This window comes from Sceloporus occidentalis, unplaced genomic scaffold (assembly GCF_023333645.1).
Source record: "Sceloporus occidentalis isolate IW3139 unplaced genomic scaffold, rSceOcc1.0.p SCAF_5, whole genome shotgun sequence".
Lineage (NCBI taxonomy): Eukaryota > Metazoa > Chordata > Lepidosauria > Squamata > Phrynosomatidae > Sceloporus > Sceloporus occidentalis.
In genome coordinates, this window is record NW_028316985.1 from 100,186,265 (window position 1) to 100,203,723 (window position 17,459).

Sequence of the window (17,459 nt, forward strand, 5' to 3'; positions counted from 1 at the left end):
CAACTTCCCTTGGGCCTGCAAAGGTTTGCTTGCATAGTGTGCAAACAGAGATGGTGTCTTGGATATTGCTGCTGTTACAATTTGTACTGTTACATCTTCAATCCAGAATCACAATTCCAGTGGCCTATAAATTATATCTAGATTGCTTACCAAAAATTAATTTTAATAGCTTGTAGAAATACAGCGAAAGTGGATCTGAGAACATGAACCGCCAGAGAGGTTTAACTTGACGTCCCTGCTTCAGAATGAAGCAGAAGGCCTATTGAACAAATTACCTTGGTTTAGTTCCTGTAAGGGTTCTGTATTAGTACATATGCCAGTTGTGGTAGAAGGTGCATTTTTAACAGGTTTTCATAAGGAGGTGTCACTAAGTATGTCTTTTTTGATGGCACACTACTCCTTAGTGTTCCTGGTCTGATGCTCAGATGCACCCCTCTTTGCACAGTGCTGTAGATAAGATTAATAAAATTGATAAAAATGAAACCTGCCAAAGGCGTACATTCTGCAGGATAATAACAAAAAATATATAAAACAATAGATAATAATACAAGATAGAATTAGATAAAATAAGCAGGCAACAAGTTAAAATCATCAAAGATCAAATATCAAATAACCCCATGCTAGCACATGAGACAGGAGATTGGCAGAACTGAAAAAGATTATTGCTTCTAGTACCGTTGCTACTGAAGCCCTGTCATCTAGCCACAGGATATTTTAATCCGCTTGTGGAATAGATCACTGAAAATGCCCACATGTTTTTAAACAGAAAAATTAAAACATTGTCTGAAGACATATATTCTCCTATCTGGAACTGTCTGAGTTCTGAAATCTTTATGGGAACCCCTTATTTCACTTCTGCCACTCTGCAGCACATCTGGTAAGGACACTAGAGGAGGCATTCTCAGTGGCCACTCCCAGGCTTTGGAACTCCCTACAAAGGTGTATGGGGCTATGCCCGTTCCTTTCCCTATTGTACTTTTTGCGGAATACTTTTGTGTGCAGACTTGCCTTTGTCAACTCACTGGTAGCTGAGCAGTGGGCATTGTAGTATGGGTGCACTATTTTCTTCATTGATTTGTTTTTAATTTATGTGTTTTAATTTCATGCTGTAAATTGATTTATTTTTATATTTTTAGAATTCAGTCTTATTAAGAGCCAATTTGAGTTTCATTTTAGAGAGTAAGGGAGGATGTAAGTCAAATAAATAAGCATAAACATTTATGCTGAGAGCCAGTTGTTTTGAGTGTTGGACTAGGATTCTGCAGATCAGGGTTCTATTCCCGGCACAGCCATAGAAACATACTGGGTGACCTTGGGGAAGTCACATATTCTCTGCCCCAGAACACCCCATGCTACATTAGCCTTAGTGTCACCATAAGTTGTAAACAACTTGAAGGCACATAACAACAAAAATAGCAACAAGCATTCACAAACCTAAAGATTAGAAATCTCTTACTTTTTAAAAATATATATATATTTATTATAATTTTATCAAATCCTTTTCAACATGCAACGATATACAGTATTACCTTATCTACTGCCCACTCAATCACCTCATTCACTTTGCCTATTACATACAACTTGCCTTTTCATTCTGAGATTGTTCCTCCTGATTTTTCATCTGCTACTCCTGATTTTTCATCTTCAATCACTTTCAACTAAAAAAATTTCTTCATTTCCTCCTGTCTCTATGATGAACTCTCTATGCTGCTGAACTCTTCCAAACTTGCAACTTGTTCTCTTGATCCAATTCCTTCTTGTCTTCTAATCTCTCTTATTCCTTCTTTTCTGTCCTCGTTTCTCAACATCTTTAATCTTTCTCTCTCTACTGACTCATTCCCCTCTGTTAAACATTCTTTCGGCCCAGTACAGACCAGTAGTTTGCGTCGGCTTGAGGCTGAAATTAGGGCTCCATAGGGCTGAGCGTCCATATGTGCCCAGCCCTACTTTTGGCACCCGTGCATGGGGTGCACAATGATGATGCATTGGTGTCTGAGCACTGAACCAAGCAGCATCATGACACCGCTAAAAAGTAGCCACCTAGAGCGGCTCCTTTTTAGGGAGCGCGTAGGTGTCGTGCCGTGCAGCTGGTGCAGCACCGACAAGGAGCATAAACGGGTGGCATGGAGCTGCCCATCTGTATCCTCTCTTTGTTTCTCCAATTCTGAAAAAATCTTCTCTTGACCCTTCTTCTCTGTCTAGCAATCGTGCCATTTCTCTCCTTCCTTTTCTTTCTTTTTAAAAATTATTTATTTTTATTAATATATTAAAACATATAAACATTTACATAATGAAACACATATCAACATACAAATGACAAACACAGACACATGAAATGCAGTGACAAAATCACACACACAAAGAAAACATACAGTGGACCCTTGTTATACGCTGGGGTTTGGTTCCAAGATCCCCCGTGTATAACAAAATCTGTGTATGCTCAAGTCTCATTAAATATAATGACATAGCAAAATGGTGTCCCTTATAAAAAATGGAAAATCAAGGTAAATTTATACTTTTTTGGAACATTTTCAAACCGTGTATGCTTGAATCCGTGTATAAAAAATCCGTGTATAAGAAGGGCTGACTGTATAACTGACTTCCTCTTTTCAAACTAAGTAGATTATCATATACAGTACAGTAAATCTTACTTTTTTCCTTTCTAAAGATAAACTAAACCTGTTTTACCCTTATATCCCACTCACACATTATATATTCACATCATATATTCATTTCATTTTTCTTTTTTCAAATTTCCATTATTTTTACTTTCTTAGATATTGTAATACTGAATCACCCCATTTAAGTTTCCAAACTGTAATTACCTGTACTTCTTTCCATTCTTCCTCTAAATTATAAACTGTTTCCTCTTTTAACATCATTGTTAGCTTATCCAAGCTTAACCTCCTTCTTTTTCTTTCTAAGGTTTTGGAATGGGTTGTGTATTCTCACTGTCTTGAGTTTCTTGAGGCTAACTCCATCTTAGATCCCTTTCTGTCTTGTTTCCACCCACAGCACTCTACAGGGACAGCTCTTACAAAGATCTCGGATTATCTTTTCTGGATCAAGGGTAATGGCCTTTATCTGTCCTCTTTCTCCTCAATTTGTCTGTGGCCTATGACACCATTGACCACTGTCTCTTAGTTGATATACTTTCTTACCTTGGGTTCTCAGACTCTGTTCTCAGTTAGTTTAAATCTTATTGGTCAGATAGATCTTTTGCAATGGTCACTGGTGATCAGGCTTCGTCTCCTGTTCCATTATCTGTTGGAGTTCCATAGGGCTCTGTTTTGGGTCCCATGTTGTTCTCTCTTTACACACTGTCCTTAGGCAAACTCACCAGTTCTTTTGGCTTTTCTTATCATCTGCACGCCGACAACACTCAGCTGTTATCTTTCCACCCCGATCTTTCTCCAGGTCTTGAACAGCAAGTTCCATCTTGTCTTACAGTTGCTTCTCAGTGGATGCAGCACTGACATTTGAAACTAAATATGTCCAAAACCGAGCTTCTTGGTTTTCCACCAAAAACTACCATGCTATATTCCCTTTCTATTCTTGTTGACCTGTGAAGGAAGCCCGCAGTCTTGGTTTCATTTTTTAGTCTTCCTTGTCATGTATCCCCCAGATTCAGGCCATGCCAAAGCATGCAGATTCTTTCTCTATAATATCGCTAAAATCTGACTGTTTCTTTCGGCCTCCACTGCCAAGATTCTGATTCATGCCCCTGTGGTCTCGCGACTAGATTTTTGTAACCTCCTTCTGTCAGGGCTTCCTCTTTTTCACCTCCATCCTTTAATTTCTATCCAGCATTTAGCTACTCACATTATCATGTCTGCTCACTGCTTTGATCACATTTCTTCTTTATTGTCTTTCCTCCATTTCCTTTCTGTATTAATTACAAACTTTTGTTGATGACTTATAAAGCCCTGCATGGGATGGCCCCTCCTTATTTATCAGAGCTTCTTTCTTCTTACCTTCCCACTCATGCCCTCCGTTCTGGTAGTCAAGGACTGCTGTCCCAGCCAAGGATTTTCATGGCACCATCCCGAATCTGCCCCTTTTCACTTGCTGCCCCTCACTCTTGGAACCTCCTTCCCCCATGGGCCCAATTCATCACCTTTTTAACCAGCTTCAAAACTGAGTTAAAGACAATACTCTTCAGGGAAACATTCCTAGACATTACGTGATTGTTATCCAATGTTATTTTAATTTATTGTCTGCTATATTTTATTGTTGAATGTTAAGATGTATTAATATGGATTATGTTTAACATGACAATATTTTTAATGGAATATCCCATTTTGCATCTATTTATATCTATACATGCCTGCTCCCCCACCCATATTAATTTATGGTTCCCTATGGGCAAGTCAAATTTTATTGCTTTGGGCCAATGGCCTTTGCATAAACAACAATACAAATATAAAATACAAACAAAATACAATATACAAAATAGCTCAGATAAGTACGACATGGATGACAATTCCAGCGTATTCCTCTTTTGTTTTCTCCTTATTTCCAGGTATGCAATGCCTACAACAAGGGTAGATGCAACCAGCAAGATAATTGCACTAGGCTTCATATTTGCTGGTACTTTCCTAGAGGAACGTGTCGCTTTCCCCAATGCAAGAAGTCTCACTGCCTTATGGAACCAAAAGCTCTGAAGCTGATGCTTGCAGAAGGAGTGGATGATAAAACAGCTTTCAATATTCAGACAATCTGTGATTACAGAACTGCTGCATTGGTTGCAGAATTAGAGAAATGCAAACGTGAGTACAAGTGACTATGGGAACCATATAGGCAACAAAAGACGACTTGGATATTTCTTTTCATTTCTTAAAGCTTATCTCTGTTGTTTTAGGCTCTTCCTCAAGCCACAAACCTGAAGTACATGAAGAAAAGTCAAATGCTGGGAATCAGAGGAAATCCATACCTGAGCAGTCTTTCAATATTCAGACAATCTGTGATTACAGAACTGCTGCATTGGTTGCAGAATTAGAGAAATGCAAAAGTGAGTACAAGTGACTATGGGAACCATATAGGCAACAAAAGACAACTTGGATATTTCTTTTCATTTCTTAAAGCTTATCTCTGTTGTTTTAGGCTCTTCCTCAAGCCACAAACCTGAAGTACATGAAGAAAAGTCAAATGCTGGGAATCAGAGGAAATCCATACCTGAGCAGTCTTTCGACCTTATTGATTTTAGGGACATAGACCAAGGTGAGCCACTCCATTTCTTAATGCAAGACCCAAGTAGGTTCAGTAGGTCTAAGCCAGCACATTTGTATTTTTATAGGAAAGGTTTTCAATCTTCCTAGGCCAGGGTCCCACCATGGAAGTAAATTTCCATGGTGGTGGGATTATGTACTCCTGTGAAGCAAGAGACTATGCTGACAATAACAGTGCTGCTGATAGGTTCTCCCATGTCAGACAGGTTTTTGCTGGGGAACCAGAATAAATGTGCTAGACAGTACTGAGCAGCAGCAGTTGTAGTGGGGATGACACCGGCTGAGGATATCTCAGAAACAACAGCAGTGGCACCACCGCTAACACTTCTTTAACACTGTGCAGGAGGCACAGCGAACCCCTTTTGAATGTATTTTATTATGAAAACCCTGTGATGAAACAATCCAAAACTAAGCAAGAGATAGTGGCAGAAAATGAGACTCCCAGGTTGGAATGCACTCAGTGAGCTACAGAGGAACAGTGGAGGACAGGTATGTGCTGAGGCTTGTGATCCAACTAGACTCAAGCCAAAAGGATGTTCAGCTGTTGGTGTGCTCAGATATAAAAGGAACATCTGAAGCTGCAGAACGCATATTATAGGAACATGTGGAAAGCATAAATCATGTGATGCTAGACACAGTAAAACAAGAAATGAAATGTATAAATGTTGCAATACTTTTGTTAAATGAACCAAAGTGGACAGGAATGGAACATTTTCAGTCTGCTAAATACAATGTTTTACTTAGAAAATGAAAATTTAAGAAGGAATGGGGTGGCATTAATGATGAGGAGAGATGTAGCAAAAGCAATTAAAGGATATAATACAAAGTACAACTGAATAATACCAATACTATCTCAAGGAAAAGCCATCAGTACAATCATACCCCAAATTTATATTCCAACCCCAGAGGCAGAAGGAGAAATTGAAAGATACAATGATGGACTTCAGGACAAAATTGACCACACACCAAAACAGGACTTGTTAATCATAGGCAATTGGAATGCAAAAGTAGGAAACAGAGCAGAATCAAAGATTGTAGGAAAAATTGGCCTTGGATCAAGAGATGAAGCAGGAGAGCTAGTGAATTTTGTGGGGCCAACAGTTTATTCACTACAAACACATCTTTTAATTAGCCAAAGATGAAACTGAATACATAGACATCACTTGGTGCCAAATATAGAAATAAAACAGACTACAGTCATCCCTCTCTTTTCATGGCCTTGGGATCCGCAATCTCAGTCTTTGCAGATGGCCAGCAGGGAGGGAACAAAATGGCATGTGCGGCCATTGAAATACACAGGTCCCCAATATTGGTGAGTTTTCAGATTCGCGAGGGGGGTGTGTGATCATGAATGATCCCCCATGAATCGGAAGGGACGACTGTACATTATTGGAAGCTCCATTCCCTCAGGAAAAACAAGACCAAGAGAAGATTGTGGCAAAGACTATAAACTCCTGATATTAATCATTAGACTAAATCTAAAGAAGAACATAGAACCAACTGTCATGCTGAAATATAACCTGAAGAACATCCTCATAGAATTTAAAGATACTGTGAAAAATATATTTGCCCTATTAAGCCTGATTGAAGGGGAGTAAGAGCAATTCTGGATTGAAGCTAGAGACATTGTGAGGAAGGAATGCAAAAAGACTATCTGCATCCAAAAAGAAAGAAAAGACTCACTGGATGACAGATGAAACTTCTTAAGCACTTAAGGACTGATGAGAAGCACAGGTAAAAGGGGATAGAAATAGAGTCAGAGCCCTGAATGAAACTGTCCAGCCACTCATGTGCAGGGACAAAGAGAAATACAATAATAATCAATAGAAGATGACAGCAGAAACAGTAGAACAAGAGACCTCTTTCACAAGATCTGAGAAATCAAAGGAAAATTTAACCCAAGACTGGGGAAATGCTCTATAGTCAGCAGGGGAGCGCAGTGCATAATCAAGAAGAAATAAAAACCCAGTGGAAACAATACATGGAAGAACTATGTAAAAGAGATGAAAGGATTACAGATTCATTCAAGGAAGAAGCATTTGAAGAGGAACCAACAATGAAAATGAACCAGTAATAGAAAATAAGTGGAAGCCATACTGAAAGCATGTGGGAGAAATAAATCACCTGAGACAGATGGCATACAACCACCTAAATACTGTAAAGGCATCAGATCACATCTAATATTGAAAGCTACACAGGGTAAATCACTGGTTAGTAGTTGGATGGGAGACTGCTGAATACGAGTGCTATAGGCTATATTTCAGAGGAAGTATCAGAGTTTAACCTAAGTCCCATTTCGCAACAATAGGTTAAACTCTGACACTAAGCATTGAGCATCCATGGATTTTGTTATCCACAGGGGATCTCGGAACCAAACCCCAGCGTATAACAAGGGTCCACTGTATTCTACTTCGCTCCCCTTTGGTCATTTCAGTCGTGTGTGTGTGTGTATACATACACACACACACACAAGTTCCTACTCCCTTCAAGAGTGCAAAGGTATTTTTCCAACTTAGCAGATTTGCAAAATAGAAACAAAAAAACCTCCCCCTTAGAATGGTTTGAAATACAGAGCAATGGAGCAGGTTTAGGTGAATTAAGCTCCTTAATTAATTCTGCAACAAGTGTTTTGGATTTTGGAATATCTGCATTTGTTTAAGGAGATACCTTGCCAACAGGACACAAGTCGAAAGCCTTGCATGGTATATTTTGTGCCTTTTGCTTTGTGAGTTTGTAATCTTATTTTTTGGGGACAGTGTCCCTTTAAATCCCTTAATGAGCACTCTCTCACACACACACCCTTGAGGGTGCATCTGCACTATAGAAATAATGCAGTTGGAGACCACTTTAATCATCATGGCTCCATCCTACAGGAATCCTGGGATTTGTAGTTTGGTGGCATTCATTAAATCCTGCAGTGCAGTTAGTGTACAGATGCCCTCTGCAGAGTCCTGGAAGTCATAGTTTTGTGACATGCATTAACTCTGCAATTCGTGTGCAGACCTTCCCTGTAGAATAAACAGGATTCATAGTTTGGAGACATGCATTAACTCTGCGGTGCAATCAGCGTACAGCTCTACCCCATAGAATCCAAGGATTTGTAGGTTTTTGGTCACATGCATTAATTCTGTGGGGCAATTACAGTAGTGTGTAGATGTGCCCCAGAGAAGCCTAGGATTCATAGTTTTGTGACATGCATTGAGTTGGAGGTACAATCCATGTGCCGCTCAACCCCATAGAACCCCACTAGGATTTGTAGTTTTGTGACATACCTTATTTCTGCTGTGTGGTTTGTGTGCGAGTGTAGAATCCTGGGATTTGTAGCTTTGCGGCATGCGTTAATTCTGCAGTGCAGATTAGCCCCCTTTCAGGGCAGCTGTTCCAGTCACATTTTGCAATCACACTTTGCCTAGTGGTGCATCTAAACCAGAGAAATAACGCACTTTTAGGCCACTTTTAACTGCCATCGCTCCATGCTACGGAAATCCGGGGATTTGTAGTTTGGAGACATAGCCACACTCTTTGGCAGTGAAGGTGAAAGGCCTTGTAGAAGATAGAGGCTGGTGGGATGTCTAGTCCAGCCGCTGTTTTGCACTGACTCTGCAAAATTCAGGCAGAAAAGTTTTCTCCAGTTCTGAAACCTGAGACTCTTAGGAACTCAAGGGGCTTCTTTATACTCTGGATATTGTCAGACTCCAACGCCCATCAGCCCCAGCAGTCCAACAATACCTGGAGGGTAACCTCTTCTATCTCTGATTTAAACCCAGTGTGCTGCGGTGGTGATTTGTGGGGGGGGGGGGGGCAATTGGGGTTCAAATCCTCATTCAGCCACGAAAACCCACTGGGATGACTTCAGTCAAGTCCCACTCTTCCCTAAGCAATGATTACCAAACTTTGGTCCTCCAGATGTTTTGGGCTTAAACTCCCACAATCCCCAACTGAAGTCCAAAACATATGGAGGACCAAAGTTTGAGGATCACTGCCTTGAAAGGTAGACAATGGCAAACCTCTTTTTGAAAAACTTGGTCAAGAAAACTCTGGGAGAAGGTCATCATTAAGTCAAGAGTTGACTTGAAGGCATCAGGTGAACCAGCATTGTGTTGTGTGTTGGGAACTAAAGTTCGAATCCCTTCTCAAGCCTACTTATTAACCCAGCAAATGTCCTTGGCCAAGTAATATTCTTTCAGCTTCAAAAGAAGGAAATGGACAACCTCCTCTGAAGAACGCTGGCCAAGAAAACCCACAAGAGGGTGGCCATAAGCCAACATGAAGGCATGCAACAATTCCAGAGGATCTCAGGCCCCCATTTCCCAGGATAGGTTAAACTTTGACACTCAGCATTGCAAACCCAAGCCTCATTTCCCATGAAGATATATAATTGAATACAAAAATCAGATTGTCCATGCCATCGTATTTCTCATATATGGTTGTGAAAGCTGGACAGTGAAGAAAGCTGAAGAGAATAAACTCATTTGAAATGTGCTGGAGGAGAGTTCTGCGGATGCCTCAGATTTCCCAAAAGACAAATAAATGGGTCCTAGAGCAAATCAGGCCTGAACTCTTTCTAGAGCCCTGGCGGCGCAGTGGTTAAATGCCTGTACTGCAGACACTTGTTCATAAACCACAAGGTTGTGAGTTCAATACCAGTCCAGGGGCTCAGGGTCAACTCAGCCTGGCATCCTTCTGAGGTCGCTAAAATGAGTACCCAGCTTGTTGGGGACAATTAGTTTACACATTGTAAGCTGCTTAGGGAGTGCTTAAGTGCATTGATAAGCAGCATAGAAATGCACTCGCTATTGCTATTGCTATTGCTAGAAGCCAAGATGACTAAACTGAGATTGTCTAATTTTGGTCATATCAAGAGAAGACATGACTCCCAAGAAAAGACAATAATGCTTGGCAAGATAGAAGACAGGAGAAAAAGGAAGACTACTTTACAGTAGATAAACTCAATCAAGGAAGCGACATACCTGAGCCTGCAAGACCTGAGCAGGGCTGTTGATTACAAGGTGACTTTAAGGTCTCATTCATAGGATCATCATAAGCCGAAGTTGGCTTGACAGCAGTTAACAACAACTGAGACCCAGGATAGAGCCCTAACATTTAACCTTTACTTACCCCCCCCCCCCTTTAAATTGGTATTTATAAATCCATATTGGTTTATTGCCATCTGTGTCTTTAGTAGTTTTTCCAGTGTAAGGAGTTCTGATATTCACACAGACAGATACTGACAGGTGATTTGTCTGCCTCATTAGGAAGAACTTCTTGACTGTAAGAGCTGCTCACCAGTAGAATACACTCTCTGGGAGTGTGGTAAGGTCTTCTTTGGAGGTTTTTAAACAGAAGCTGGATGGCCATCTGTCAGGTGTGCTTTGATTGTGTATTTTTCCATGGCAAGGGGTTGGACTTGGTGGCACTTGAGGTCTCTTCCAGCTTTATGATTCTGTGATAACACAATTCACACTTGATTCCCTGCAGTCTTAATTTGCATTGACAGCGCTGAAGAGAGAATGGGGTGAAAGAATGTCTGTGACTCATTGATAAAAGGAGCGCTGTTCTGTGACTCTTCTTAGATATATTTGGAGTAAGCAAGAGAGATAATCATTATGTGCCTTGATTCTTGTTTCCTTTTCTTTTACAGATGTGACAATAGCTCGTGGTACTACATCTCCTCAGAAAGCAGAAAAGGAGAAAATAGAGGAGATATGCCTGTATTATATCTTTCGGTTCTGCAAGCATAAAAGTAAGTCTCTCTAGATAGTGGGAGCCAGCATGGCATAGTGCAGGGGTAGGCAACCTGCGGCCCATGGGCCAGATGCGGCCCGGCAAGGCCTTGGGACCAGCCCCAGCCCGGTCCTGCCGCCGATTGCCGCTGGAGCCTTTGGCCTCTTGCATGAGGGCGTGGGGCCTTTGGCCTATCAGGAGGAGGTGGTCAAGGGGGGCAAGCGGCGGGCAAGGGGGGCAATTGTCTATAGAAGCCTCTGAAACATGCATTTATATTAACATTTTTTTAAAAAAATCAGCAATTTTTTTTTGCGTGTCCCCCCCTTTTAAAAAAAAGTGTCCTCCATTTGAAAATTTTGTCCTACATTTGTCCTGGTTTATTTATTTAATTTTTTTTTAAAAAATTATTTAATTATTTATTATTTGGCTTCGGCCCCCCAGTTGTCTGAGGGACAGCAACTCGGCCCCCGGCTCAAAAAGGTTGCCTACCCCTGGCATAGTGTATTGTGTGTTGGACTATTACTCTGGTTTGAATCCTGGCTTGGACATTTAAACCCACTAGGTGATCTTAGGCAGGTCACACTCTCTCAGCCTCAGAAGATGGCAATGGCAAACCCCCTCTGAGGAAATTTACCAAGAAAACTACATGATAATGTTGCCATAAATTGGAAATGACTTGAAGGCACACAACAACTCTAGAAAAGGCCAAGGTTGTGTTTTCATGTAGGCTTTCCTCTGAAACAGTGAACTACCAACCCAACAATATATTAATGTTAACTCAAGAGGCAGCCTTTGGGAGTTGAAGAAAATATGGCCACAGTTTCTACATATTTTTAGAGAAGTGTTAGGAAGTGTGTGTAGATAAATAGTAGGCCCCTCTATTGTCTTAAACTGAGTGGGAATAAAGGCAATAAATCAGAGGCAATAAAATCTGGCTTCTTCATTTGACATTTTACAAAGCACTTCCTATGAGAACTGTCTTTGCTCTATCCAGCATGAGGCCTATGCCCACTATAATGGAAGAGTGCAGCTAGTTTCTTGAGACAGGCTCTGCATTCTCATATGTGGAGACTAGTTTAGGCATTGCAACAGGTAAAACAGCATAGCACATTGCTTTACTAGCTGGTGGAAGAATCAAAGTAACACAGTTTAAAATTAACTTGTTCCTAATGATTGAGTAATGAGCAGAAAATAATTTTCTACAGTAATATTTCCCAGCTTTGGAAGAGATTGTGTGGCATTTGGGGGAAGAGTGTCATTCAGACTCTGATAACACCCAATCCTATTTTTAATTTTCATTGAGCAGTGATGACTGTTGCTGAATGAGAACAAGTGAAAAATGATGTATCATTGCAGAACTCAAAGGATCCCTTGGGCTTTAATGAACTGCTGCCACCTTTGTCAGACCTTTAAGCCGATTGTTGTTGTTGTTGCTGCTGCTATTGTTGTTGTTGCGTGCCTTTAAGTCATTTCTGACTTATGGTGACCCAAGATTTATTTTATTTTATTTTAATTAAAATTTATTAATACATTCTAAAACAAAACATGACAACAAACAGTACCCTAAAACAACAATAAATAAAGACAATAACCCAGATAAGGCCCTGAAAATTATAGATAAAAGGTATGTTCGGGGATCCTGAAAGAATCTTTTCACTAAAATTTAGCTAAAATTGAGGGATGTCTAGAGACAAAATCTTGCTGGATGTATTCAATAAATGGGTGCCAAATCTTATGAAAGGTCAATCCAGAGTGTAAGCCCCTCACTCTGTTGTTATTATCTGCCATTTTCTCTATTAACCACAAGTCCCAGGACTTTATCACACCTGTTTTTTTCTCCGTTACAGGTACAGAAAGAGGACACAGGTGTGCGCGACCTGTGAAAAATGGATTTTATCACACACGAAAGCGTCCTCCAAAAGGCCCTGTTCTGTCCCCTGGTGCCCAGCCATCCCCATTCAATGCTGACAGGCGCCATTTTGCTTGGTTGGAAGACTTCCAACCAGGAGATTTCACGCGTCTCAGCACTGAACAGGGACAGCTGGGCACCAGGGGACGGAACGGGGCCTTTTGGAGGATGATTTAGTGTGTGACAAAATCCATTTTTTGCAAGTGACGCATGCACCCGAGCATCCTCTTTCCATACCTGTAATGGAGAAAAAAACAGGTGCAATAAAGTTCCCAGAGTCTAGTCCACCATCCTGCAATATTCAACTTTCCAGTTTTCCAGTTCTTGGCTATCTCAAGCCTGGCAACAGCCAGAAGCAAACTAATAAGTTCTTTATGCTGCAGGGCTTTATTTTCATTCATAAAAATGGAGAACAGCAGCAGGAGTGGAGATAATTGTATACTTTGTTTAATGATCTTGGAGATCAGTTGTAAAATTTCTGTCCAGTACTCATACACTAAGGGACAATCCAGCCACATATGTACAAAAGTTTCCCTACCTTCACAACCCCTCCAGCATTTTGGATTAGCATTGGTAGACATACGAGCCAGTTTGACTGGGGTGAGGTACCATTGGTGGACCAACTTGATAGTATAGTTAGCCCTTCTTATACACAGATTTTTTATACACGGATTCAAGTCTACATGGTTTCAAAATGTTCAATATATATATATATATAAAAATATCAAACCTTGATTTTCCATTTTTTATAAAAGGCATCATTTTGCTATGTCATTATATTTGATGGGACTTGAGCATACACAGATTTTGTTATACATGGGGGATCTTGGAACCAAACCCCAGCGTATAACAAGGGTCCACTGTATTCTCTTTAATGGCAATGGACCTAGTTTTAAATGGTAAATGTGTCCATATATTTTCCCAGGTCTTACTATCAATTGAAAGGGAAAGTTCTGCTTCCCATCCTGCCTTATTAAGTGTTGAGTTCCCAAATGTTTCTTCTGGCAGACAACTATATATGCATGCTATTTGGCCTTTAGAATATATAGACAGAGAGAGACACATGTTTTCAAAAAAAAGTAAGTGGGCAAGGATATTCCTGTATCTGAAGCAGTTTCTTTAATAATAATTGTATCTGTATTATTTGATACTAGTTCTGATGACCAGGGCCCAGATGGTGACCCAAGATTAACTTATCACAGGGTTTTCTTGGCAAGTTTCTTTAGAGAGGGTGCCATCCTCTGAGGTGATTACCAGTTTATGAAATCTGTACTCTTTGCTCCTTGCTGTTTCTTGTTTATGTTGTTTTTAATAATTTGTTTTGTTGTTGTTTCAATAACTGTTAAACTGAAAATGAAAATACACTGTTAAAGAAGCCAAGAGGTATTTATTTTGTTATCTGCTTTGTTATCTGCTTTGCTTTCATGTTTTGTTATTTGTTCAAAAAATCATTAAGTCCCTTCCTTTAATTTGTTCTGTTTGTAGACAACTGCAGCATGATCCATTACCATTTGCCTTATCGATGGCAGATAAATGATGGAAATGGTTGGAATGATTTGTCCAAGGGAGAGGAAATAGAAAAAGCCTATTGTGACCCAAGCATTACCAGGTATGACGTGGGTCCCTCCCACGTTGTGGAAAGCTCTGGTGGGAATTTGTTTTCTACTTGCAGAAGTTTAACCCTTTCCTTAGTATGGATCTCTTTCCTTTTTCTTTAACTGCTGTCACTTTGAAGGTAAAAATGGTGCCATGCAATGACACTCTTGTTCAGTCCCAAATATATATTGCTGTTCTCCTGGCTAAGGAGGCTGTCCTCGAAAAGGAGCTATAGCACAAGCATTTGCTGATGGTTCTATGTCCAGTGTGGAGGAGTAAAGTCTGTTCAGTTCGATGTGAAGTTGAAAGCTTTCACAGCCGGAATCAATAGTTTTTTGTGAGTTTTTCGGGCAATGAGACTGTGTTCTAGAAGAGTTTTTCCTGATGTTTCACCAGCAGCTGTGGCTGGCATCTTCAGGGAATGCTGGCATGAAAGAGTGGGATATATATACTGTTGGTTGAGGGGAAGCGGTTTGCATGTTAATCTGTGTCGCATTTTGTCTACTTTCTAGCCCGGTTAATGTCACGTTAATGCACCTTAATAGCGACATCGTCTGAAAAATCACTTGCATTTTTGCATGTCTTTTCTACTTTTTGTCCAGGTTAATATTTTCGATGAGATGTTGGAATACAAGGCACTGGTCTATGGTGGACCAGCCTTCCCTAAAGCCAGTTTGTTCCTCTACAAGTATATTTTCTTGTTCCAGTCTTTGAGTTTTCACTGCAAGTGTCTTGCATACAGCTTGCTGATCATGTTGAGGAGACTAATTGGTCTATAGTTGCCAGGATCAATCTTATTTTCTTTTTAGACATGGGGACAATGATAGCAAGCCCACGGTCCTTAGGTGCTCCACCATAGTTGTCAATGCAGGTAAAAAAAGATGCCAAAATAGAGGCCCAGAATTCCAATTAATTTTTTATGGCTTCTGACGGTATTAAATGTTCCCCTGGAGCCTTCCCCATTCTCAGCTGGTCTACTAGGTTCTTGATCTCAGCCTCAGATACTGGTGCTCAGCTTGGGTGATTCTCTATATTTTGGCTTGCAGGTCCATTTTCAACATAAGTGTCCTTATAAAGTGCTTGGAAGTATTCCTCCCAGATCCTTGGGGGGATGTGGCAGTGCACTATAGCTTGTGCATTGCATTCGGAGCTTGATGTAATATGCCAGAATAAAGCTGAGTTGTTGGTTTTGACTGCCTGAATAAGTTTTGCCCAATGAATTTTTCACGGCTTCTTTCTTCCTGTAGGCCAGGGGTTCCCAACCTGGGGGTCGTGACCCCTATGGGGGTCACCAGGTTGGGATTCCCCCTGCCTCCCCCTCCTCCCTTTTTCCTTGTGTGTGCCGGCGCTAGCACTGGCAACCACAAGGAGAAAGGGCTGGGGTCGCCTCCTCCTCTCACCTCCTCCCCACGGGTGCCCTCCAAGGCACCCGCGAGGAGGAGGTGACAGGGCCGGGACTACAAGCCCTAGCGGCCTTTGCAACCGGAAGTCCCGCCCCTTCTTCCCCGGTGGCCTCCCTGATTGGTTGGGAGGCTGGGAAGGGGCGGGATATCTGGCTGCAAAGCCCCCTGGGGCTTGTAGGCAGTCGAAAGTGCCGCCCCTTCCTCACCTCACAACCAATGAGGGAGGTTGCGGGCATGACCTTCGCCCTGAATGGGGGTCACAGCCCAACAAAGGTTGGGAACCACTGCTGTAGGCCAACAGTTTTTTGTAACCTCTCTTCTGCTGGAGCAACTTTGTTTCCACTTCTGGCATAGTATTGAATACATAACCCTGATAGATGGTCATGAGAGCTTTTTTAGCATTGACACATTCCTTGTCAAAGCATGTCTTTGAGTAATGGTGTTGTTGTTCTTGCCTCCAGTGTGCACTATTTTGTTGGTTTAGATAATGGAATAACACTTGGGTAATGTTGTTGTAATTTTCCAGAAGTTTATCAGAGGACTCCGTTGATATCAGTTCATTCCGAAGACACTGAAGGTGGTCCGAGGCCAATACCTTGCATATTGTTTGATATAGCTGTAGGGTCCATTTAGGTTGCCTATAAGTCCTTCCTGATGGCATTAGAAAGAGTTGGTAGCAATCTTTGGTGTGTGCCTCCTGAGTGAGGTTGCTTAGTTGTAGCCAAATGGGGAAATGATCACTTTCAAACTTAGCCATAATTTCTAACTCCATGGCATAGCGGGGGTAGGTCCTTTGAAATGATTATCTAGTCAGTTGCACTTATTCTGGACCCAGAGAGATGTGAATTCAGCTGGACAGTCACTTTTCATAACACTGTTGAGGATGCAAAGGTTTAATCTGAAGACTGATTGAGCCAGACATAGGCCTGCAATATTTGATTTCTTGTCTTTTGAGTAAAAATGTGGTAAAACAGTTAATGAGAGCAAGCTCATAACAATGCAAAGAACTCAGAATCCTGGACAGCATGTCGCATTGAATATTGAGAGGAATGTGTTCTGCCAGAGGGAGAGCTGTTGACCAAGCAGGGGTCTGCAGTCAGCTGAAGCCTTGAAAAGACTGGCACACTTTCAGAGAAGGAGAAACTTTCAGAGGCTAAATCCCTTAATGTCCAAGACCATATAGTTCAATTGGTTGAGAAATTTGGGAGCTAGCTCTTATGTACGTTGAGAGTGCATTAGAAATCACGGAGGAGGAATGCAAAGAAGGAATCTACTCTCCCTCTATTATAGTGTCACAGTGTTAGGGGAGGGAACTAGGAATTGGTGGACTCTTGCATCTGAATCATAAGAAAAAGGCACCAGAGATTATGCCAACAGGAAGAGCAGTGTCCCATCAGACAAGTAGCTCATTCTCCAGTCTGCTCCTATTGTTAAGTCTTTATGGTTACTTAGCATTTCTTTATAACAAATCACAAAATTGTCTTATGGTCTCATTTCCATTTGCTTGTTGGGTTTTGAGAACTTTTGGAGGTAGAACGGATGGAGAAGGATGGTAACATTTGGAAGACAATTAATATCCTAATTATAAATGGCATTGAA

The 17,459-nt window shown here is 41.1% G+C and overlaps 1 protein-coding gene across 2 annotated transcripts in view; it reads left to right on the forward strand.

Annotated features, from left to right (window-relative positions):
* Positions 1–17,459, forward strand: part of LOC149312571 (protein mono-ADP-ribosyltransferase PARP12-like) — a 50,305-nt gene that overhangs the window by 21,429 nt on the left and 11,417 nt on the right. For both annotated transcript variants that reach the window (XM_089524883.1, XM_089524882.1), the window contains exons 3-7: positions 4,523–4,769; positions 4,862–5,011; positions 5,104–5,220; positions 10,870–10,971; positions 14,347–14,470. In XM_089524883.1, coding sequence (XP_089381009.1) covers positions 4,523–4,769; positions 4,862–5,011; positions 5,104–5,220; positions 10,870–10,971; positions 14,347–14,470 — 740 coding nt within the window. The remainder of the gene's footprint in view (positions 1–4,522; positions 4,770–4,861; positions 5,012–5,103; positions 5,221–10,869; positions 10,972–14,346; positions 14,471–17,459) is intronic.